The sequence below is a fragment of the Tachyglossus aculeatus genome, chromosome 3 (genome assembly GCF_015852505.1).
Source record: "Tachyglossus aculeatus isolate mTacAcu1 chromosome 3, mTacAcu1.pri, whole genome shotgun sequence".
NCBI classification, from domain to species: Eukaryota; Metazoa; Chordata; class Mammalia; order Monotremata; family Tachyglossidae; genus Tachyglossus; species Tachyglossus aculeatus.
The window spans coordinates 54358715-54384618 of record NC_052068.1 but is presented as its reverse complement, the minus strand read 5'-3'; the positions used below and the strand labels follow the sequence as shown (position 1 = coordinate 54384618).

General features: G+C 49.0%; 1 protein-coding gene across 1 annotated transcript; it reads left to right on the top strand.

The window, feature by feature from the left end:
- The first annotated feature begins 270 nt into the window (after positions 1–270).
- NCOA4 (nuclear receptor coactivator 4) lies at positions 271–25805 on the top strand. The gene is given in 11 exon segments (XM_038743666.1): positions 271–307; positions 15062–15216; positions 16997–17137; positions 17628–17716; positions 18977–19085; positions 19744–19830; positions 20787–20849; positions 20851–20934; positions 21962–22906; positions 23690–23791; positions 24205–25805. Coding segments are annotated over 11 exon segments (1803 nt in total). The 5' UTR covers positions 271–285; the 3' UTR covers positions 24211–25805.
- The last annotated feature ends 99 nt before the right edge of the window (positions 25806–25904 follow it).

Genomic DNA, 25904 nt, shown 5'->3' with positions numbered 1-25904 from the left:
TCCCTCCCCCTCCCCCCCGGCTGACACGTGCGGGGGCGGGGCCGGCCTCTGACGTCATCCGGCTCCACCCCGCCTGCGCCAACCCGATAAAAGAGGAGCGTGCGGCCACCGCCCTCTGCCGGCTTGTCCCGAACAGCGCCTGCGCAGCAGTCACGTCACGCTACAGGTAGGCGAGGGGGCTGCACGGCGCATGCGCCGAAGTCCCTCCGGCCCGCGGCCGGGCGAAGGGGCTGCACGGCGCCTGCGCCGATTTCCCGTCACCTAGCAGGTGGGCGAGGGGGCTACATGGCGCATGCGCACCTAACAGGTAAGCGAGGGGGCTACGTGGCGCATGCGCCGAAGCCCCTCTGCCCCATAGCAGGGCGAGAGACCCCCAGAGGAGGCAGCGTGCAGTAGTGGACAGAAGAGGGTCGTCGGTTCTAATCCCGACACCGCCACTTGACTGCTGGGTGACCTTGGGCAAGTCACTTCACTTCTCTGAGCTTCATTCATTCAATCGTATTCATTAATAATAATAATGGTATTTGTTAAGTGCTTACTATGTGCAAAGCACTGTTCTAAGCGCTGGGGAGGTTACAAGGTGATCAAGTTGCCCCTTGGGAGGGGGGCTCACACTTTTAATCCCCATTTTACAGATGAGGTAACTGAGGCCCAGAGAAGTTAAGTGACTTGCCCAAAGTCACACAGCTGACAGTTGGCAGAGCCGGGATTTGAACTCATGACCTCTGACTCCAAAGCCCGGGCTCTTTCCACTGAGCCACGCTGCTTCTCTGAGCGCCTACTGTTTGCAAAGCGCTGTATTAACTGCTTGGGAAGCAAGATGGTTCAGTGGAAAAAGCCCGGACTTCGGAGTCAGAGGTCATGGGTTCAAATTCCGGCTCCGCCAATTGTCAGCTGTGTGACTTTGGGCAAGTCACTTCACTCCTCTGTGCCTCAGTGACCTCATCTGTAAAATGGGGATTAAGATTGAGCCCCCCGTGGGACAACCTGATCACCTTGTAACCTCCCCAGCACTTAGAACAGTGCTTTGCACATAATAAGCGCTTAATAAATGCCATCATCTTCATCGGGTAGTACAAGTGGGCAACATAACTGAGGTTGGCTTCAGTTCCCTCACCTGTCAAATAATAATAGTGGCATTTATTAAGCGCTTACTATGTGCAAAGCACTGTTCTAAGCGCTGGGGAGGTTACAAGGAGATCAGGTTTCCCCATGGGGGGGCTCACAGTCTTTATTTATTTTACTTGTACATATCTATTCTGTTTCATTTTGTTAATATGTTTGGTTTTGCTGTCTGTCTCCCCCTTCTAGACTGTGAGCCCACTGTTGGGTAGGGACCATCTCTATATGTTGCCAACTTGTATTTCCCAAGCGCTTAGTCCAGTGCTCTGCACACAGTAAGCGCTCAATAAATACGATTGATTGATTTTGCCCAGAGAAGTGAAGTGACTTGCTCACACTGCTGACAAGTGGTGGAGCCAGGATTTGAACCCATGACCTCTGACTCCAAAGCCCGGGCTCTTTCCACTGAGCCAGGGGAGCCCCACGTGGAGAAACCTGTTCAGCCGATTTGCTTCTATCCACCCCCGCGCTTAGTACAGGGCTTAGCACACAGCGCTTAACACATACCACTATTATTACTATATGAGGGGGCTGCACGGCGCCTGCGCGGAAGTCCTGCCAGCTCACGAGTAGGCGAGGGGGTTGCACGGCGCCTGCGCCGAAGTCCCGCCTGCTCGGGGGGTTGCACGGCGCCTGCGCCGAAGTCCTGCCTGTTCAGGGGTAGGCGAGGGGGCTCCACGGCGCCTGCGCCGCAGTCCGGCTAGTCGGCAGGTATGCGAGGGGGCTCTACGGCGCCTGCGCGGAAGTCCTGCCAGCACACGAGTAGGCGAGGGGATTGCACGGCGCTTGCGCCGAAGTCCTGATACTCACGAGTCATTTAGACTGTGAGCCCACTGTTGGGTAGGGACTGTCTCTATATGTTGCCAACTTGTACTTCCCAAGCATCTAGTACAGTGCTCTGCACACAGTAAGTGCTCAATAAATACGATTGATAGATTGAGTAGGTGAGGGGGCCCTGCGCCTAAGTCCCGCCTGCTTAGGGGTCGGCGAGGAGGGCTGCAAGGCGCCTGCGCAGAAACCCCGCCTGCTCGGGGGTGGGCGAAGGGGGGCTGGGCGGCGCCTGCGCAGAAGTCCCGCCTGCTCAGGGGTCGGCGAAGGCGGGGCTGGGCGGCGCCTGCGCAGAAATCCCGCCTGCTCGGGGGTAGGCGAGGGGGCTAAACGGCGCCTGCGCAGAAGTCCCGCCTGCTCGGGGGTTTGGAGAGGGGGACTGGACGGCGCCTGCGCAGAAATCCCGCCTGCTCGGGGGTAGGCGAGGGGGGCTGCACGGCGCCTGCGCAGAAGTCCCGCCTGCTCGGGGGTAGGCGAGGGGGCTGCACGGCGCCTGCGCAGAAGTCCCGCCTGCCCAGGGGTCGGCGAAGGGGGGGCTGGACGGCGCCTGCGCAGAAATCCCGCCTGCTAGGAGGTAGGCGAGGGGGCTAGACGGCGCCTGCGCAGAAGTCCCGCGTGCTCGGGGGTTTGGCGAGGGGGGCTGGACGGCGCCTGCGCAGAAGTCCCGCCTGCTCGGGGGTAGGCGAGGGGGGCTGCACGGCGCCTGCGCAGAAGTCCCGCCTGCGAGGGGGTTGTGCGGCGCTTGCGCAGAAGCCCCGCAAGGCAGCAAGGGGGGCCGCACTGCGCCTGCGCGGCAGCCGAGCCGTCCATCCGAGGTGTGAGGTCGCCCGGCTGCGTGGTCGCTTGCCCACGAGGTCGCCCGGATTTCCCTTTGCCCCCGACAGCAGCCACACACACCAGGAAGCGGTAGGCGGGACCCTGGGGGGGGGGGAGGGGCCGTCTCTAGATGGCCTCTGTTTATTTTATTTTGTTAATATGTTTGGTTTTGTTCTCTGTCTCCCCCTTTTAGACTGTGAGCCCGCTGTTGGGTAGGGACCGTCTCAATATGTTGCCAATTTGTACTTCCCAAGCGCTTAGTACAGTGCTCTGCACACAGTAAGCGCTCAATAAATACGATTGGTGATGATGATGGTGGTGCCCACTTGTACTTCTCAAGCGCCCAGTACAGTGCTCTGTACTACTGTTGTGTTGTCCGCCTCCCCCTCCTAGACTGTGAGCCCGCTGGTGGGTAGGGGCCGTCTCTAAGTGTTGCCGATTTGTACTTCCCAAGCGCTTGGTACAGTGCTCTGCACACAGTAAGCGCTCAGTAAATGCGATTGAATGAATGAATGAATGCTCAGCACACAGCCAACCCTCGGTCAATACAATTAAATGAGTGAATGAATGAAGCAGCCATCAGATAGGCCTTCCCTGTCATTCATTCAATTCAGTTGTATTGAGCGCTTACCGTGTGCAGAGCACTGTACTAAGCGCTTGGGAAGTACAAGTTGGCAACATATGGAGACGGTCCCTACCCAACATTGGGCTCACAGTCTAGAAAGGGGAGACAGAGAACTAAACAAAACATATTAACAGAAGAAAATAAATAGAATAAATGTGTACCAATAAAATAAATAAAAAATAGAGTAATAAATACGTACAAACAGACTGAGCCCCCTCCTTCCTCTCCCCCTCCTCCCCCTCCCCACAGCACCTGGATATATGTTTGTACAGATTTATTACTCTATTTTACTTGTACGTATTTACTATTCTACTTATTTTATTTTGTTAATGATCAATCAATCGTATTTATTGAACGCTTACTGTGTGCAGAGCACTGTACTAAGCGCTTGGGAAGTACAAGTTGGCAACACATAGAGACGGTCCCTACCCAACATGTTTTGGTTTGTTGTCTGTCACCTCCTTCTAGACTGTGAGCCTGCTGTTGGGTAGGGATCGACTCTATATGTTGCTAACTTGTACTTCCCAAGCGCTTAGTACAGTGCTCTGCACACAGGAAGCGCTCAATAAAGATGAATGAATGAATGCATCCTCTGCACACAGTCAACCCTCAATCAATACGATTGAATTAATGAATGAAGCAGACATCAGATAGGCCTTCCCAGACTGAGCCCCCTCTTCTCCCCCTCCTCCCCCTCCCCACAGCACCTGGATATATATTTGCACAGATTTATTACTCTATTTATTTTGCTTGTGCATATTTACTATTCTATTTATTTTGTTAAAATATGTTTTGTTTTGCTGTCTGTCACCTCCTAGACTGTGAGCCCGCTGTTGGGTAGGGACCGGCTCTATATGTTGCCAACTTGGACTTCCCAAGCGCTTAGTACAGTGCTCTGCACACAGTAAGCGCTCAATAAATATGATTGAATGAATGAGTGAAGGCTGCTGTGCCTGCGTGGGGGCGGGGGGGTTGTTTCTAGGTGCTTTAAAGGTCATGCAAAGGGGCAGGGAAGGGTGGAAAGTACCTGTGGTTTCTGGCATGAAACTAAGTTAATAATGATGGTATTTGTTAGGCGCTTACTACGTGGCAAGCACTGCTCTAAGCGCTGGGGTAATAATGATATAGTCATAATCATAATAATGATGGCATTTATTAAGTGCTTACTATGTGCAAAACACCATTCTAAGCGCTGGGGGAATGCTATGTTGCCAATTTGTACTTCCCAAGCGCTTAGTACAGTGCTCTGCACACAGTAAGCGCTCAATAAATACGATTGAATGAATGAAGTGATATAGTAATAATAATAATGATGATGGCATTTATTAAGCACCTACTATGTGCAAAGCACTGTTCTAAGCGCTGGGGTAATAATGATATAGTAATAATAATAATAATAATAATGATGTTAAATGATTACTATGTGCAAAGCACTGTTCTAAGCGCTGGGGTAATAATGATATAGTAATAATAATAATAATGATATTTATTAAGCGCTTACTTTGTGCAAAACACCGTTCTGAGCACTGGGGTAATAATAATGATATAGTAACAATAATAATGATGATGACTTTTATTAAGCGCTTACTATGTGCAAAGCACCGTTCTGAGCGCTGGGGTAATAACCATGATGTAGTAATAGTAATAATAATGATGGCGTTTATTAAGCGCTTTCTGTGTGCAAAGCACCATTCCGAGCGCTGGGGTAATAATCATGGTGTAATAATAGTAATAATAATGATGGCATTTATTAAGCGCTTTCTGTGTGCAAAGCACCGTTCTAAGCGCTGGGGTAATTATAATGGTATAGTAATAATAATAATAATGATGATGGCATTTATTAAGCGCTTACTATGTGCAAAGCACCGTTCTAAGCGCCGGGGAAGAATAATGATAATATTGATGGCATTTATTAAGCGCTTACTATGTGCAAAGCACCGTTCTAAGCGTTGGGGTAATAATAATGATATAGTAATGATGATGGCATTTATTAAGTGCTTACTATGTGCAAAGCACTGTTCTAAGCGCTGGGGTAACAATGATATAGTAATAATAATAATAATGATATTTATTAAGTGCTTACTACGTGCAAAGCACTGTTCTAAGCGCTGGGGTAATAATAATGATATAGTAATAATGATGGCATTTATTAAGCGCTTACTATGTGCAAAGCACCGTTCTAAGCACTGGGGTAATAATAATGGTATAGTAATAATAATAATGAGGACATTTATTAAGCGCTTACTATGTGCAAAGCAGTGTTATAAGCGCTGGGGTAACAATAATGACAGTAATAATCATAATGATGGCATTTATTAAGCGCTTACTATGTGCAAAGCACTGTTCTAAGTGCTGACGTAGTAATACTGATATAGTAATAATAATGATGGCATTTATTAAGCACTTACTATGTGCAGAGCACTGTTCTAAGCGCTGGGGAGGTTACAAGGTGATCAGGTTGTCCCATGGGGGGGCTCACAGTCTTAATCCCCATTTTACAGATGAGGGAACTGGAGCCCAGAGAAGTGAAGTGACTTGCCCAAAGTCACCCAGCTGACAATTGTCAGAGCCGGAATTTGAACCCATAACCTCTGACCCCAAAGCCCATGCGCTTTCCACTGAGCCACGCTGCTTCTCTGGGCATAATGATGGAATTTATTAAGCGCTTACTACATGCCAAGCACCATTCTAAGCGCTGGGGTAATAATAATATAGTAATAATAATGATGGAATTGGCTAAGCGCTTACTACGGGCCAAGCACTGTTCTAAGCGCTGGGGTGATAATAATATAATAATAATTATGGAATATGTTAAGCGCTTACTACGTGCCAAGCACCATTCTAAGCACTGGGGTAATAATATAGTAATAATAATGATGGAATTTGTTAAGCGCTTACTATGTGCCAAGCACCGTTCTAAGCACTGGGGTAATAATAATATATTCATTCATTCATTCAATTGTATTTATTGAGTGCTTACTGTGTGCAGAGCACTGTACTAAGCGCTCCCTACCCAACAGTGGGCTCACAGTCTAGAAGGGGGAGACAAAGTAATAATAATGATGGAATTTGTTAAGCCAAGCACCGCTCTAAGCGCTGGGGTGATAATAGTATAGTAATAATAATGGTGGAATTTGTTAACCCATACTATGTGCCAAGCACATAGCACGTTCTAAGCTGCTGGGGTAATAATAATATAGTAATAATAATAATGGAATTTGTTAAGCGCTTACGAGGTGCCAAGCACTGTTCTAAGTGCTGAGGTAATAATAATATAGTAATAATAATGATGGAATTTCTTAAGTGCTTACTATGTGAAAAGCACTGTCCTAAGTGCTGGGGGGATACAGGGTAATCAGGTTGTCCCACGTGGGGCTCACAGTGTTCACCCCCATTTTACAGATGAGGGAAGTGAGGCCCAGAGAAGTGAAGTGACTTCCCCAAAGTCACCCAGCTGATAATAATAATAATTATGCCATTTATTAAGCGCTTACTATGTGCAAAGCACTGTTCTAAGCCCCGGGGAGGTTACAAGGTGATCAGGTTGTCCCACAGGGTCTCACAGTCTTAATCCCCATTTTACAGATGAGGTAACTGAGGCCCAGAGGAGTGAAGTGACTTGCCCAAAGTCACACAGCTGACAATTGGTGGAGTCTGAATTTGAACCCAAGGCTTCTGGCGCCAAAGCCCGGGCTCTTTCCACTGAGCCACGCTGCTTCTCTAAGTTAGTGTGGAACGAGTTACTAGCTGTATTTCTGCCTGCCGAATTGAAGACTGGCCCTGAAAATGTTCATCCTCTGTAAAACGTTTGGTTTTATCTGGTGCCAACCAGGGGCCTAAAGCTGGACCAGTCAATCAGTCGTATTTATTGAGCTTTTGCTACATACTGAGCAGTGTACTAAGTGTGTCACCTAGTGACACACCCAGACTGAGTCCCCTGGGCACATAGTAAGCGCTTAACAAATACCATCATTATTATTATTATTATGAAACTCAGACTCGAGGTCCAGACTGAGCCCCCTCCTTCCTCTCCCCCTCCCCTCGCCTCCTTCTCCTCCCCACACCGCCTGCATATATGTATATATGTTTGTACTTATTTATTACTCTATTTGTACATATTTATTCTGTTTATTTTATTTTGTTAATATGTTTTGTGGTCTGTCTCCTCCTTATAGACTGTGAGCCCGCTGTTGGTAGGGACCGTCGCTATATGTTGCCAACTTGTACTTCCCAAGCGCTTAGTACAGTGCTCTGCACACAGTAAGTGCTCAATAAATACGATTGAATTGAACCTAGTCGGGGCCGCCCGGGGACGGGAGACCAGGCAGGGCCCACAGTGGTCGGGCCCCAGCCCCCGCAACCCCCTGGGCACCGAGCTGGAGACAGTGGGCGAGTAGGGGGAACTGACCCCGTCGGTCGCTTTCTTGCAACTGAAAAACACTGCAATCAGTTCTTCTTTCGGACACCAGCCTCGAGAACTAGGGTTTGTGGTTTTCCACACCTCGAGTCTGAGTTTCATAATAATAATAATAATAATGATGGTATTTGTTAAGCGCTTACTGTGTGCCCAGCACTGTTCTAAGGGCTGGGGGAGATACAAAGTCATCAGGTTGTTCCACGTGGGGCTCGCAGTCTTACTCCTCATTTTACAGATGAGGTCTCTGAGGCCCCGAGAAACAACTCGCTCCTGTATATATGTATATATGTTTATATGTATATGTGTACATATACGCATATATGTCTACATACATGCATATATACACATATGTACCTATATATATGTATGTATATGCATACATGCATATACACATATACATATGTATATATACATATATACATGTGTATATGTATATATGTATATGCAAATAGAGTAATAAATATGTACAAACATATATACATGTTTGTATACATATATACATATACACATACACACATATACGCATACACATGTACATATGTATATATGTATACAAACATGTATATATGTTTGTACATATTTATTACTCTATTTACATATACATATGTATATATACATATATACATGTGTATATGCATATGTAAATAGAGTAATAAATATGTACAAACATATACATGTTTGTATACATATATACATATACACATACACACATATACACATACACATGTACATATGTATATATGTATACAAACATGTATGTATGTTTGTACATATTTATTACTCTATTTATTTTACTTGTACATACCTATTCCATTTTATTTTGTTAGTATGTTTGGTTTTGTCTCCCCCTTTTAGACTGTGAGCCCACAGTTGGGTAGGGACTGTCTCTATACGTTGCCAATTTGTTCTTCCCAAGCGCTTAGTACAGTGCTCTGCACACAGTAAGCGCTCAATAAATACGATTGATGATGATGACTCGCTCAGAGTCACACAGCTGTTCAGTGGCGGAGCCAGGATTAGAACCCACAACCTCTGACTCCCAAGCCCGGGCTCTTTCCACTAGGCCACGCTGCTTCTCGTGGTCCAGGGTCACTGAGGCTCCGAAAGGGGCTGTTGAGAAGTTTCATCTCTGGATTTACGAGAAACTGATTAGTTCTTGGGAAGACCTGAAGATTCCTGTGTACGGTGGGTTGGAGAGGTGGGGGAATTCCAGCTAGCCGTCCTTTCTCGCCTCACTCTTGGCTAACACGGGGGGAGAGAATCAAACACTTCCTCGGGTGTGTTTAGGAGGAGGGGTGGATCATCTGATTTTTAGACTTCCCCTGCTCCGTCCTACAGAACGCATGTTTGTGAAGCTGTTTTTCTGTGGCTCCCACCCCAACAGGAACAGGCCCGGACAGCCGGAGACACTTTAGCTCACACCACCGTGTTTAAATAATCTGCACCCTTTCTGCGAGCAAAATCATTTGAAGAGGATCCGGTTCTAATCCCAGCCCTTCCCCTTTTCCTGTTGTGTAGCCTTGGACAAGCCACTTCACTTTCCTGTGCCCCCGTCTCCTCAGATGTAAATTCCTGTTTTTTTCCCCTTTGACTGTGAAGCCCGGGAGGGACGAGGATCGGGTCTGATCTGACCGTCTTGTATCTACCCCAGTGCTTAGCACGTAGCAGGGGCCTAACTATTCCAAAATGATTATAAAGTAGGAAAAGATGCTCTGATCGAGGGCACCCAATGTCAAGGTTTCCAAGATAGCTGAAGCCCTGAGGAGATGCAGGGAAAACAAAGGATGAATAGTACAATCTTTCCGCTCATCTGCACAAATTGTGATTATCAGTGCACTCTGAACAATTTAGCTGCTCCAGAATTGCAGTGAATTGCTGGTAAAGCATTGTCAGCGTGTCCAGGGAGGAAGAAAGCTTTAGAAAATTTGAGGACAGAGGTCAAGAACTGGAGGCTTAGGAAGTCAAAAAGTACCTATAGATGCATATGCAGATTTAACGGAATTTTAACCTAGGAAATGAATGTTGCGGTTCTGAACATCCTTAGTTGGGAAAAAATAGGGACAAGATAACATGTTCGCCCAAGTCTATCTGAAAAAAGATGGGATTAGCACAGTTGAAAAGGAAAGTAGAAGTTGGTAATGAAGATCTGTAATAGAGTGACTGCTTCTGTGAACACTAATTCCTGTGCTTCAGAAGTTTTCCTACCAAAACAGACGTGAGTGACATCTCACGGCAAAGGCTGAAGAAAGCAAGAAACCAAATAATTTTGGGCCCAAAATAAGAGGTTATGTTCCTTCCAGGAGCTGCTGATGACATTGCTGTAAGGAGACACCAACTTCAGTCCCTCTCCTGCTCATTCTGCAGGTGGCTGCAGAAAGTCATTACATTTTAAGTAGTCCTTGCTCTACCGCCTTCCAGTTCTTCCCACTCCCAACAAAATCAATCAACTGGTAAATAGTATTTATTGGCTCTCCTGCCGTGTGCTTAACACCACATTAAACATTTGGGAGCTTACAGTTGATTAAGTAGACACATCCCAACCCTTAGGGAGTTCGCAGTCTGTCAGGGGACACAAACTCTAAAGTAATGATTGTGGTATTTAAGTGCTTACTATGAGGCAAACACTGTACTAAACGCCAGAGCACAATCAAGTTAATGAGGTCCCACATGGAGCTTACGGTCTTAAGTAGGAGGGAGGACAGCTATTTAATCCTCATTGTGCAGATGGGGGAGCTGAAGCACTGAAAGGTTAACTGGCTTTCCCAAGGTCACATAGCAAATATGTGGGAGAATGGGATTAGAACCCAGGGCCTCTGACTTCCTGTCCAAACTCTTTCCACAATTCTTCAGTTCCCGATAAAATTACAGATAAAATACATTAGAGATTGGAGGAAGTAACAGAACAGTGGTTTATCTGCAAATGCTACCAAAACAGACCAGGATGAATCAGAAGTACCATCTTTGCCATCCCTAACTGGATGATCCCTATGTTGCCAACTTGTACTTCCCAAGCGCTTAGTACAGTGCTCTGCACACAGTAAGTGCTCAATAAATACGATTGATTGATTGATTGATGAGTTTGGGAGATTTTTTTGTTTCCTCTCAAATTGAGCCTTTAAATGTAAATTCTGCTTTCCAGTTTTAGCTCTCCAGCCTAAACTAACTTAGCTTAGTCCGTATGCATAGGAGCTTTATGGGAAGACCAATCTTCCATGACCAACCGTGTTACAATTCAGAAACTTTAGGTATCAGATGACTAAATCCAGGTGAAATATAATGAAGAAATATTGATTTTTGTAGTTTGGCTTGGGACTTATCTTGGGCGTCCACGTGTATAATAAAAATGCACAAAACGTTGCGTAACAAATGGCATGTGAGGCCGTCCTTGAGAAAATGGAAAGGCACAGCAGCCGAGCTAATATTAGTCTTTGCCCTCCCACGTGGGGAAGATCCTGGCCCAGACTAGGGACTATTAGAGAGACTGTGGCTGGGTAGATAAAAAGCACACTTAGGCTACAGTGTGTTTTTGGTAGAAAGCACCTAGAAAGCAGATGAAGCCCAGCAGGGAGAGAAGGCTACTGAATCCAGTTGGGTTTGAAGCATTCCAGCAAGTTCCTCGGTGTGCCCACCAGCACGAATCCGAGCGGAAATGCTCCTGCCCCATAATGTGCTGTTTCTCCAAATGCCCGTTTGGTCCCTTCCCTGGTCCGTTCTTGGATCGAAGCCCTGCCTGGACTTGGAACGGCTCAGGGGCCTCAAATTCTGTTCGGGCTTCACACCGTCTCTCCTGTCGCCCTTATCCCCTCCTCGAGATGAGGACGGGAGTTGGGCGCAGCGGCTGTGGGTAGGAGTCTGCAGAGAAGTGGCTAGTGTGCTGTGAGCGGGCACGGTGTGTTTGCGTGTGCCTGTCTGTCCCAGCAGTCCAGGGAGGGGGGGGTGGTCACTTTACACGTGTTACACCCTATGTTCCCTCTCCATCCTCCTGCCAGGGAAATGAGAGCCGTCCTCAGTTCTGGTTGCCTTTTTTTTTTTAAATGATATTTTTAAGCACTTAGTATGTGGCAGGAACAGTGCTGAATGCTGTCTTAGATACAAGCTAAACAATCAATCAATCGTATTTATTGAGCGCTTACTGTGTGCCGAGCACTGTACTAAGCGCTTGGGAAGTACAAGTTGGCAACATATAGAGACAGTCCCTACCCAACAGTGGGCTCACAGTCTAAACAGGCTGGACACAGTCCATGTCCCAGCGTGGCTCAGTGGAAAGAGCCCTGGCTTTGGAGTCCGAGGTCGTGGGTTCAAATACCGGTTCTGCCACTCGTCAGCTGTGTGACTTTGGGCAAGTCACTTCACTTCTCTGGGCCTCAGTGACCTTATCGGGAAAATAGGGATTAAGACTTTGAGCCCCCCGTGGGACAACTTGATCACCTTGTAACCTCCCCAGTGCTTAGAACAGTGCTTTGCACGTAGTAAGCGCTTAATAAATGCCATCATTATTATTATTATGTCCCATGTAGTCTTTACAGTCTTAATCCCCATTTTACAGGTGAGGGAACTGAGGCACAGAGAAGTTGAGTGACTTGTCCAAGGTCACACAGCAGACGAGTGGCAGAGCTGGGGTAAGAATCCAGATCCCTCTGACTCTCAGGCCATTAGGACTTTCTGCTTTATGTTTCATTTTTCCTTCCTGGAGCCCTCCATGCTGGCAGTCTTGCACTTAACTTTTGAGACAATAAGGCGGGGCCAAAGGGTGCGAGAAATCAATCAATATCAATAGTATTTATCTCACGCTTACTATGCGCGGAGCACCGTAGTAAGCTCTTGGGAGGGCACAAGAAAATTAGCGGACGGTTCCCTGCCCAAAACGAATTTACAGAGGGAGAGACAGACATTATGGCACTGGTCCTAACCAGGGGAAGGTCCCCGCAAACCCCGCATCGCGCCACTCCTGAGAGCCGGCTTAATCAATCAATCAGTCGTATTTATTGAGTGCTTACTGTGTGCAGAGCACTGTACTAAGCGCTTGGGAAGTACAAGTTGGCAACATATAGAGACAGTCCCTACCCAACAGTGGGCTCACAGTCTAAAAGGGGGAGACAGAGAACAAAACAGGATTTCCCTGCTGTGCCAAACCAGATCACCATCAGAAAGCAAATCCTCAGGACGTAGCAAGAAGTGGGGGATTGGCTAGTATTAGCAGAATTGCAGGGGCCCAACCACCAACAGATCGGGAAAGACCAAGGGAGAGGCTCTCGCATATCAAGGAAGAAGAGGAAGAAGGAAGAAGATTCCCAGATATCTGATTCAGTTCCCCCCCAGTTCCTCTGGGATCGGAGATGGAACAGACAGGGTGCCGTTACTGACTGATGGAAAGACCTTGTTTCTACCCTGTTCTCGAAATCGGAATCACCCTGATTCCTAGTAAGTCTTATCTAGTAGGGAAGGTTTGGACAACACTATTTCCAACCCGAGAGACCATTGATCCGTTGTGAGATATTGTGAAATGAATCTTCAGGCCGGGAGAAGAGGGGAGGTGCTCCTTGGAGAGGCTTGAGATTCATCACTTTGGGCAATAAATACGATCGATGATGATGATGATGGTCACGGCAGTCCGTTGGTCAACTCGGTTGAATAAGGCGAGTCCATAGTGGGGAAAGACCTTGGTGTCTGTCTATTTTTTTTTTTTAACGATATCTATTAAGCATTTATTGTGCGTCAAGCACTGGAGTAACAAGTTGTATTAGGTTGGACGCATTACCGGTTCATTCATTCATTGTCGTATTTATTGAGCGCTTACTGTGCGCAGAGCTCTGTACTGAGCGCCTGGGAAGTCCAAGTTGGCAACATATAGAGACGGTCCCTACCCAACAGTGGGCTCACAGTCTAGAAGGGGGAGACAGACCATCTGGGACTCAGGGTCTGAGGAGGAGGGAGTAGGATTTAATCCCCATTTTACAGTTGAGGAAATTTAGGCGCCGAGAGGTTAAGTGACTTGCCCGGGGTCACGCAGCAAGCATTCGGCCGAGCCAGAATAAGAAGCCAGGCCTTCCCACTCCCAGGCCCGTGCTCTTTCCAGTAGGCCACACTGCTTCTCTTGGAAGAATTTGCTTCCCTCAGCCTCCGAGCTGGAAGATCTGGAGCGTCATTTCCTTCAGTATACCAAGGTGACGCCACCGGCGTCTTGTGGTTGCGCGTGCTTCACCGTGACTCAGTGGAAAGAGCCCGAGCTTGGGAGTCAGAGGCCATGGGTTCGAATCCCGGCTCCACCGCTTGTCCGCTGCGTGACTTTGGGCAAGTCACTTCACTTCTCTGGGCCTCAGTTACCTCATCTGTAAAATGGGGATGAAGACTGAGAGCCCTCCGTGGGACAACCTGATCACCTTGTAACCTCCCCAGCGCTTAGTATGCAGTGCTCTGCACACAGTAAGTGCTCAATAAATACGATTGAGTGAATGAATGAATGGAGCCCGGTTAAGGCAAATGAGTTCCTTCAGGGGCTGCTGACTAATTGGCACAGTAGCTGGCCCCACAGCACCTGTATATATGTATATATGTTTGTACGTATTTATTACTCTATTTTTTTGTTTTACTTGTACATATTTATTCTATTTATTTTATTCTGTTAATATGTTTTGTTTTGTTCTCTGTCTCCCCCTTCTAGACTGTGAGCCCACTGTTGGGTAGGGATTGATTAATTGATATAACCCAGTCCACCCAGTTCCTGTATATATGTTTGTACATATTTATTACTCTATTTTACTTGTACATATCTATTCTATTTATTTTATTTTGTTAGTATGTTTGGTTTTGTTCTCTGTCTTCCCCTTTTAGACTGTGAGCCCATTGTTGGGTAGGGACTGTCTCTATATGTTGCCAATTTGTGCTTCCCAAGCGCTTAGTACGGTGCTCTGCACATAGTAAGCGCTCAATAAATACGATTGATGATGATGATGATTGTATATGTTGCCAACTTTTACTTCCCAAGCACTTAGTCCAGTGCTCTGCACACAGTAAGCGCTCAATAAATACGATTGAATGAATGAATGGCCCCAGCCTCAGGCAGGCGTCCCTAGTGAGAGCTGGGCACGGGGGAAGTCAGGAATCTGGGTTCCCGTAACAGTTTTGTACCTCATTTGTTGTGGTCGGGCTCTCCCTCCCCGGATCTGCCTCAGTTTCCCTGTCCGAATAAAGGAAACAGCACCAGCCTCAAGCCAGAGTTGCTTCTGCAGTGATGTCGTTTTGTCTGCCTTTAGGAAAGTCATCGCTCGTAAGCATGTCTGAAGAGCAGAGCGGAGGCCCCAGCCCCAGAGAGCCCCTGGGGCGGTGCTACGAAGCGCAGCGGGACTTGGAGCATGCCATCAGCGGAGTCCTCCTGGCCGAGCATCACCTCAAGGACAACCTGAGAGAGGTGAGCCCGGAGGAGCCGCTCTCCCTCCCCTACACGCCCACCCACCCCAAAACCCGGGCCCGTCACTCGCTTGTGTCAGTGTTGCGGGAGCCTGCCGGTTTCGGGCGAGACGGGGAAAATTCAGTCCAAGTCCTGGCCTCGTTCAAGCGGGGCATGTTGCCATCTCAGGACAGTCACCTCTCTCCAGATAGCACGGTAAAAAGATATTCCGGGGCTTGTCAGATGGGGGATTTTCCATTTAAACCCCTCAGAGACTTGCTGTGGTATTTAAGTGCTTCCTGGGCCAGTCACTTCACTTCTCTGTGCCTCAGTTTCCTCATCTGTAAAATGGGGATGAAGACTGTGAGCCCCCCGTGGGACAACCTTGTATCCTCCCCAGCGCTTAGAACAGTGCTCGGCACATAGTAAGCGCTAAACAAATGCCACCATTATTATTATTATTACTAAGCGCAGGGGCGGATACAAGCAAATCGGGTCGGACACAGCCCCTGTCTCACGAGGGGCTCACAGTCTCAACCCCCCTTTTACAGATGAGGTAACTGAGGGACGGAGAAGTGAAGTGACTTGCCCAGGGTCACACAGCAGACAAGTGGGGATGCCGGGATTGGAACCCAGGTCCTTCTGACTTACAGGTTCCCGTTCTACCCATTAGGCCACCCTGCTTCTGTTAGCAATGTTTTGTGCAGTAGCTGGGACTCTGAAGATGGCTGCTGCTCTCCTGGGGGGGAGTGTAAAGGCCGGGTGGGGTGGAGAGGGAGAGCAGGAACTCGGCAGAGGCAACAGTACCAAGGATTTTAGTTAAAACCCCAAATAACTAATGAGGAACTTAATTATCGCCAAGATTGCTAAGTTAGTGCCCGTGTGAATGGAAGAGTTCAGGGTAAAATTTTCTAATTCATGAGAGAGGCAGCATTGTTTAGCGGAGAGTGTCAGATGACTTGGGCTCTAGTCCAGCTCTGGTCTGTTATTTGTGAGGCAGGCTTATAAGAATATAAGAATAAGAATATAAGACTCGCATATTCTTTGGCTTCAGTTTCCTCAACTGTAAGTGGGCGTAATGGCCGTTTCTCAGTACTTCATAGGAGTCCTGGGAGGACAAAATCAATCAATCAATCGTATTTATTGAGTGCTTACTGTGTGCAGAGCACTGTACTAAGCGCTTGGGAAATACAAGTTGGCAACATAGAGAGACGGTCCCTACCCAACAGTGGGCTCACAGTCTAGAAGGAGGAGACAGAGAACAAAACCAAACATATTAACAAAATAAAATAAATAGAATAGATGAGATCATTGATGTGAAAACTCCTTTGAAATAATAATAAAAGCATTATCAATTAATGGCATTTGTTGAACACTCACTACGTGCAGAGCACTGTACTAAGCGCTTGGGAGGGTACAGTACAAAATAGTTGGTGGACACATTCCCTTCCCGTACCAAGCTTCCATTCTAGGGGGACTTCAAGGTGGATTTAGGTGGTGCTTTTCGTGAAACGGTGGTTGAAATTGCTCCCTGGGTGTTCCCAGGACCGATATAGGTGTGGGCCAATGCATTCCTCCTTGGGGGTGGGCGCGGGGGTGTCTCCATTTACTTTGGAACAGGAATACTTTGGGGTTTGGGGCGAAAAGCGATGAAGGAAGACCCGGGGTGTGGTTTCTTGGTGGCAAACTCGGGTCCTTCTGCCGACCTGAAGTATCGGGGTGCAGTGCAGTTAGAGCCAAACGGCCCTTTCCACGATGTCCCCGAGTCCCCGAGGTCTGACGGGACCGTTGCGCCTCTTAGGTCAAAGCTCAGATTCACAGCTGCATAAGCCGTCACTTGGAATGCCTGCGCAGCCGCGAAGTCTGGCTGAATGAGCAGGTCGACCTCATCTATCAGCTCAAAGAAGAAACACTTCAACAGCAAGCCCAGCAGCTCTACTGGGTAAGGTGGTCCCATCTCTCTAACCGTGCTGACCTCTTCATTCATTCATTCATTCATTCATTTATTCATTCATTCAATCAATGGTATTTATTGAGCGCCTACTGTGTGCGGAGCACTGGACTCTAAGCACTTGGAAAGTACAATTTGACAACAGCGTGGTCGCAAAACGCAGCCCTCTGCAGACGTGTGCTCATGCGGTGGGGGTGATCGCCTTCCCTGCGGGGAATCATCATCATCATCAGTCGTATTTATCGAGCGCTTACTGTGTGCAGAGCACCGTACTAAGCGCTTGGGAAGTCCAAGTTGGCAACATAGACGGTCCCTACCCAACAGTGGGCTCACAGTCTAAAAGGGGGAGACAGAGAACAAAACCAAACATACTAACAAACTAAAATAGATAGAATAAATAGAATAGATACGGGGAATGTGGCCGGGACATCTTCCCCAGTCGTGAAGAGCATTCAGAGTGATTTCTCCTCTCTCCTTTCAGCTGTTGGGCCAGTTCAATTGCCTGATTCACCAGCTGGAATACACCCGCAACAAAGATCTGGCCAACCAAGTCTCCGTCTGCCTGGAGAGGTAAGAACCCAGCGCCTGCTCGGTCCGCAGCAGAGCACTGCGCTGAACGCTCGGGACAGTGCACTAAAGTAAAGAAAAAGCCCCCGCCCTCAGGGAACGTAGGATCTTGAGAAGCAGCACGGGCCAGGGGATCAGAAGGACCTGGGTTCTAATTCCGGCTCCACCGCTTGTCTGCCGTGTGAGGCGGGGCAAGTCACGTCACTTCTCTGTGCCCGTTCTCTCGTCTGTAAAATCAATCAGTCGTATCTGTAAAATCAATCAATCCTATTTTATTGCGCGCTGCCCATTCATTGTCGTATTTACTGAGTGCTTACTGTGTGCAAAGCAGAGTATAGTATAACAGTAAACAGACACATTCCCTGCCCACAGTGAGATCACTGTACTGAGTGCTTGGGAGAGGCCAGGACAATGGAATTAGCGGACACGTTCCCTATGCTTTGAGCCCCTTGTGGGACGTGGACTGTTGTCCGAACTGATTAGCTTGTATCTGCCCCAGTGCCTAGAACGATGCCTGGCACCTTGTTGCCAACTTGTACTTCCCAAGCGCTCAGTACAGTGCTCTGCACACAGTAAGCGCTCAGTAAATATGATTGAATGAATGAATGGCACCTGGTAAGTGCTTATCAAGTACTATTAAAATAAAACAAATATCAAAGAACTAATTTAGCTGCTGTAGCCGCTTTATTTTATTTACAGTCTTTATCTTTTTCATCCGTGAAATGGAACTGGTTTTTCTTGCTCTACCTGTGGCTTGTCTAAATCTAATTCAGTGTCTTTCACTGAGGTACAATCTCAGAAAGTCATGGGTTCTAATTCCGGCTCCACCGCTCGTCCGCTCCGTGACCTTGGACGAGTCACTTAACGTCTCTGCGCCTCAGTTATCTCAGTCTGTAAAAAAAAAAATGGGGATGAAGAGTGTGAGCCCAGCGTGGGACAGGGACTGTGTCCAGCTTGATTAATTTGTATCTGTCTACCCCAGCAGTTGGAATGGTGCTGGGCACATTGTCAGCACTGAACAAGTTTCATTATTATTAAGGTAGATATTGGCCCAGATTTTAGCTGGGAAGGGATGAGAGTAATTTAGTGTACTGTACTAGTCAAATGGGTTTTACAAGAGAAGTGATTTAGCATACTGCATACTGTGCTAGTCAAATGGGTTTTACAAGAGAAGGATAAATCGAGTTCTCATCCATCCTTTGGCGCTTAAGGTCAAACGATGGGGGCTGATCTAATGAAACAATCCCAAAAATGTTCTTCCAGGCTGGGTGGTTTGACCCTCAAGCCAGAAGATTCAGCCACTCTCCTGTTCGAAGCGGACACGACCTCTCTGCGCCAGGCCATCACGTCTTTTGGGGCTCTGAAAACCACGGTAAGGCTGGGCCAGGTTCTCCTCGACACACTTAGCTCCTTATGTGGCCTCCGTTAGAGCATAAAGGCTTCAGGGATGGTTTATGTTCATGTCATTCACCAACTGGGTGATGATTGAGTTTTCTCCGAAGCCCCGGCCCTTAAAAGCCTTTAAGGTTCGATTTGGGTTTTGCTTCCGATGAAGACCGCATCGATCAATGGATGGTATTTACTGAGCACTTCCTATGTGCAGAGCATCGTACTAAGCACTTGGGCGAGTACAGTGCAACAGAATCCATAGTCACGTTCCCTGCTTAGATAGACTTTTTCCGTCTGGAGAGGGAGAGGGACAATATAAATTAGTAACTTACGACATGTAATTTAAAGATGTGTACATACGTGCTGTGGTATTGGGTGGGGTGAATGTCAAATGCCCAGAGGTCCCAGATCCTTTATTCTCATTGTCATCGGGCGCCATTTGGTTATGTGGACTTAGAAAAGGGAAATCAGTGATAGCGGTTATAGTAGTGTTTTTCATCCGGAGTGGGGGGACCAGTGGAGGTTAACTGTAGTGCCCGTCGTCTTGTTTTACTTTGTCATAATTCCCAAGTCGGCAAAAATTTGGGAGGAGAATGAAATCGATTTGTTTTCTGTTTTTCTCTCCCCCCCCACCCTTCAAGCCAACTCCTGAACCGAAGATGATCCATGCTGCAGCGGCACCTCTTGGGCCCATCGTTCCGCAGACCTGCGCAGCAAGACCGGAGCAGGTAAGTCGTGAAACTGCTTTCCCATATACGAGCTGGGGCAGAGGCAGGTGTAATTCAGGGTAATCGGGCAAGGATAGGGAATCCGACCTCCATCCAGGAACCGGTTATATCTAAGTCTGTGGACTGCCTGTGCCAGGGTTGACAGGGCCCCTCCCCAGCCCACTTAGCTATGTACAGAGCGCTATACTGGGAAATGTTTTTAAGGTGGAATACCGGCCGGGGAGCTCCCAGTGGGCCTAAATAGTGGAATAGACCCGAAGAGTGTCTGACTGTCTGTCCGTGCGATGCCTCTAGCTATCAGGTGTATTTATTGAGCATCTACCTTGTGCAGAGCACTTTTATTCAGTGCCTGGAAGAGGACAGTAGAGTTACAAAAGAAAACAGTTCCTTCCCTCGAGGAGCTTGCAGACTTGAAGGGAAGACTGACGCGGTAATGTTGATAGGCAAATAGAAAGGAAAAATGGCAATGTAGATGAATAAGCGCTTGAGCGGTTGGGTGTGGAAATTGAAGGGTACACCGTGGTTTGGGCAGGTGTGAGTGGGTGGATTGGTGCAGAAGTCCTGAGTAGGTAGTTGGGGTTGATAAAGACTCGGGGAGCAGAAATATTAATATGAGGACGTTTGGTTTTTAGAAGAGCTTTGAAGATGAGGAGGGCTGTCGGGGAGGGAGTTCCAAGCAGGTGGAGGGAAGGATCTGAGCAAGGGGTTGGAGGCGGAAGAGATGAGAATTGGGGGAGTGGGAAGATGTGTACCGAGTGGTGTTTTGTTTAGAAAAAAAAATCTGGGCAGCAGAGCAGAATCGCCCTCTCCCGAGGCTGCTTGGTGCTTGAGACTTGCTTGCAGAAGGGAAATCCTGGCATGGCGGGCCGGTAGTGTGGCGCGTGAGTCGCTCTGAAGTGAGGTTGGCAAGGGCCCGCTGCCCGGGTTGAGCCTGGAGTGGTTTGTTCAATTTTCAGGTTCCCTCTTCGGCGCCCCTGGCCCCCCTGCTTAATGATTGGCTCCTGGGGGGCCGCCCTGCTCCCCCCCCACCAGGCCGGGGGCCTGCCCAGCACCGATCTCCGGGACTGGCTCAGCAAGAAGCAAGGCGGCCTGGTGAGCGGCCAGGTACTCTCGTTCTCCCATCTGGTCTGCTGCGGTCTAGAGCTGGGGGCCTTGGGGGGCGGAGTGGGTTGGTGGATGTCAGTGGGGTACACGGGACCGAAGAGGCTGTGGCCCCGGAGGAGCTAGCAGCCTTGGGCTGGATAAACTGAAGGGAGATTCATTCGTTCAGTTGTTTTTATTGAGCACTTCCTTTGTGCAGCGCACTGTGCTAAGTGCTTGGCAGAGCACAATACAACAACAAATAGACACAGTCTTTGCCCCTAATGAGCTCTCTTGTATATTCTCTCTCAAGTGCTTAATAAAGTGCATAATACTTACTTTGTGCGGAGCACTGTGCTAAGTGTTTGGCAGAGTACAATACAACAACAGACACAGTCTTTGCCCATAATGAGCTCTCTTGTATATTCGCTGTCAAGTGCTTAATATCAAGTGCATAATAAAGTGCATAATACTTACTTTGTGCAGAGCACTGTGCTAGGTGCTTGGTGGAGTGCAATACAACAACAGACAAAATCTTTGCCCATAATGAGCTCTCTTGTATATTCTCTATCAAGTGCTTAATAATGTGCTCTGCACATGAAGTGCATTAAATCAATAAATACCATTATTATTGCCATTATACCAATATATATACCGATGGTATATGTGTGTATATATATATATATATATATATATATACCATTATACCAATGGTCAATAAATACCATTGACTGAATGTGTGATGATGATGGTATTTGTTCAGCGCTTACTACGTGCGAAGCACTGTTCGTTACAAGGTGATCAGGTTGTCCCACATGGGGCTCACAGTCTTAATCCCCATTTTGCAGATGAAGTAACGGAGGCACAGAGAATTTGTGACTCGTCCAAAGTCACACAGCTGACAGCGGAGCCGGGATTAGAACCCGGCTCCGACTCCCAAGCCCGGGCTCTTCCCACTGGGCCACGCCGCTTCTCACTATATGGCTATTGGTATTATGTATACCACCCACCGTGAGCTCCTGTTTGTGTGTGTGTGTGTGTCTTTGAACAGGGCCCCAGTACCTCCAAAACTTGCAGTTTCAACATCAGCAATATCTGGGGCAACCTGAAAGGCTTGGAAAACTGGCTGCACAAGAGCCAGCAGCGAAACCTTCCCGAGAAAAGCGGCCCCGCGAGGCGCCACAGCCGCAGCTCCGTCGAGCCGGAGCCGACGGAAGCCCCCGAGCCGGAGCGGGACGAAGTGGACCTTTCCGCCTGGCTGGTGACCCCCCGAGGGGCTGCCGCAGAGAAGCCCAGCCCCTTCTTCCCGCCTTTCCACGACGCCTTCGATGCCAACGATTGGCTCCTCAAGGCCGACTCCTGCACCAACTGCCGCGGCAACCGGCCCAAAGCCATCGAGATCGAAAACCTGGGCGTCCTGAAGTGCCTGAACGAGCACCTGGAGGGGAAGAAGCCGGCCCCGCCGCCCAGCCCTCCCCTGGAGGCCTGGCTGCTCCGCCAACCCCAGGCCCCCCTGACCGTCCAGGAGGTATGCAAAGCGAACGAGACCTGTGGGAGCTTCTCCGAGTGCGTGTGCGACGAGAAGTGCGAGAAGGAGGCCCTGGACAAGTGGCTCCTCAGGAAGAAGGGGAAGGACAAGAACGGCATGGCCCTGGAGCAGGCCGGGAGCCCCCCGGAGAAGCCGGGCCCTGCCGCCGACCGCTGGCTCTGCCCGCCCAGGCAGCAGGCGGAGGAGCGGAGGCCCCCCGCTCCGTTCGCGATCCCCGGCGCCTTTCGGGACACCCCCCTGTCCGACTGGCTTGTCAAGCCAAGGGGTCCCCGGGCGCTCTCCCGGGAAGCGGCCGGCGTGGAAGAGAAAGCAAGCTTTGAGACGGCCTCCTCGGCCAAGGGGACGGCCCCCGGCTCTCTGGCGTCCTGGCGGCTTCCGGCCAAGGACGCGGGCGGAACCGACCGGCCCTCCGCGGATGCCAAGTGGATCCTCAGCAAGAAGACCCAGGTGGGTGAAGCCTCGCCCGTCCGACCCCCGGGAAGCCCGTGACTGGCGCTGGGAATCCGGCCCCCCTCAGTGCCTTTGGATTTCTAACCGAGAGCTAGGGACCGGTTGGGAGGAGATTAGCGGAGCGGGCAAAATTAAGAGTGAAAAGAGCACTAGACCACTCAGAATGGTATAACAAACTCGCGCACCACCATTTTCTCCCTTTTCGCCTTTTTTTGGGTCATTGGCAGCTCGGCCAAAGTAGGTCAGGGCAGCGAACCCATCCTGCCCCCTTGGCAGCTCCAGGGGAGGTTGAGTCTGTTGGCTAATACCTGTAAATTCTTGGATTAGCTGTAGATTTGATGATGGCATTTGTTAAGCGCTTACTACGTGCAAAGCACTGTTCTAAGTGCCGGGGGGGATACAGTGTGATCACGTTGTCCCACGGGGGGCTCACAGTCTTAATCCCCATTTTTACAGATGCGGTAACTGAGGCTCAGAGAAGTGAAGTGACTTGCCCAAGGTCACACAGCAGACTTGTGGTGGAGCGGGGATTCGAACCCATGACCTCCGACTCCAAAGCCCGGGCTCCTTCCGCTGAGCCACGCTGCTTCTCTAGATTTCAGTTGTCTCCACCAATCAATCAATCGTATTTATTGAGCGCTTACTGTGTGCAGAGCACTGTACTAAGCGCTTGGGAAGGACAGCATGGAGCGAGAATCGCTCCTTTGAGTGCTGCGGATGGAAAAGCGGTGGTAGCTGTCAGCCAGGCGAAGCCACGTTCAAGTCTTTTCTGCTTTGCAGGAACTGCTGGAACAAACGTTTCCTCCGGCAGTTTGCGATCTCTTTGCCTGTATGCAGCTCAAAGCTGACAAGGAGAAGTGGCTGTACCGAACCCCTCTACAGGTAGGTCCCCCCCGTTGTGTCTAACCCGACGTACCGGTTAGCACGAAACACCGTCAGGGAATTAGGGAACGACGTACCGGTTAACACGGAACACCGTCAGGGAATTAGGGAAGGGTCTCGCGCTAGCACGGACGTCCGGGTGAGGTGTTGGGGGTGAGCGGAGGGTGGATCTCACCCACTTGCCCAACAGCCCCTTTCAAGTGCTAGACCGTAAGCTCGTTACGGGTAGGGAACGTGTCCGCCAACTCCGTGGCATTGTCCTCCCCCAAGCATCTAGCACATCCTCTGCGCACAGCCAGCGCTCCATAAATAACCACCGACGGCTTGATCGCGCTGGGACTGAGGCCGGCACAAGTGACGGGGAGAAGCGAGAGCAGGGGCCGGGACCTAACGAGTCGCGTCTTCGCTTCTAGATGTGAAAACCCCTCACGTGACACGGCTGGAGCCAAGCGACCTTCCTGCCGACCGCCGCGCATCCGTGACCGGGGGGACCGCGGCCCGCCTGCTGCCGTGTCATTGTTTCTGGGTCTGACCTGCCTTTGTTCTGTTTGCCTTTCCAAACCTGGCACCGCCAAAAAGGAACGCGTTAGTTGCGCGTTACCGATTTAGTTCCGTGTTAGCGAATTGTGACAGGGAGAAGAGCTCGTTGGTTGAAGTGATGCTGAGATGAAGGTACAGAAGTGTCCCCGTAGCCTTTGCAGGAGTCAGTCTTTTTAAGGCCTTTAGCTTTTGGGATCACACGGTCCTGGAAAGCATCGTAGAGCACAGCGCGGTTTCAAAATGAAATGCCTCAAGTCGAAAGACGGCTTTCTCTTTCAGAGTATCGCAGCCCTCGTGGCTCTTCACCTTCCTCCATCCTTTGCCCTATTCCAGACTGCTTCCCTTCGTCTTGAAAATAGTCCAACTAATTGCAAATGCTGCCCTCGTTTGCTGTCAGGATTTTGGATGTGTGGATTTTGGAGCTATCAGATGAGCGCGTTAGGAAAACCCACCCCGTCACCGGCTGTGGTTCGGGCAAGGAGCCCAGTGTGGCCGTACACGGGCTGAGCTCCAGCTGAAGGTTTTAAGACTTAGAAAATGCTTGCTGAGGATTTCAGCTGCGGTTCTTTCAGTTTTGCAACATCCCGCAAAGGCTCTTAATTAAGTGAACTAGGTTCGCTTTTTATCCAGTTTGAGTTACCGAAGTTAAAAAAGCTCAGTTGCTTGACATCCATTAAAATAAGGAAGAGATCTACATTTAGTACTTGCCCTACTAAACGAGATTATCGGGGCGCTCTGTGTGTCAGGAATTCCTTCTACTGCCGCACGGCACCACTGACCTTTTCAGCTGGGGCCAACTCACTAATGTTTCCACTGCAGTCCCAAGCATCGGCATACCTCTTAGATAGAATTGTTATTTAAGCCTTTTGTGACATTTTATGAAATAGGTTGGGGAGCAGTCGTGCCTTAGGGTCTTTGATTAGTTGAGTGAATTTCCCACATTTTAATTAAGCTGTTCCCTGATTTTTCCGCAGTTCTCCGTGCGACTTTGAAACCTTAAAAGCTACTCAGGGGACAAAGCCTTTTTCTCCTTCTGTGAAGTTGGAGTCCGGGGAGCTTTGGTGCGGCCAAGTTCGCCCGAAAACTCGCTGGGTGAAAGCTGAAGGGATGCGAGGCAGGGAGCACACCCCGTAAGGGCTTTTAAAGTGGCGGACCACTTTCTAGTCTCCTCAACCCTTGATAATCGAAGAACAGCCTGAAATTGGTTGGCTAGGATGCTTCCGGGCGGGAAGGGTCTGTACCATCGAGCAAGTCAGAGCCTGCCGCTAAGTTTTCCCACTTGGGTCAGATCCCTTCATTTCAGCATCCCTTTAGGCTATTAGAAGTTGGCTAGCGTTTGTCCATTCTTTGTAACTTAACCCGTGTTATTACCTTCTCGTTGACTTTTAATATGCCGATTAGTCTGTAAAACATTGTTTGCAGTAATGCCTTTTCTACGACTGCTGACTTGCGCATTAAACATAGCAGCCACAAACTTCTGGTGTGGTTACTGTTTTAATCATTTGGGGGCTTGGAGCGTGCAAGTGCACTACGGCCACCCGCCTACTGCCAACTTTTCATTTTCTTTCACTTC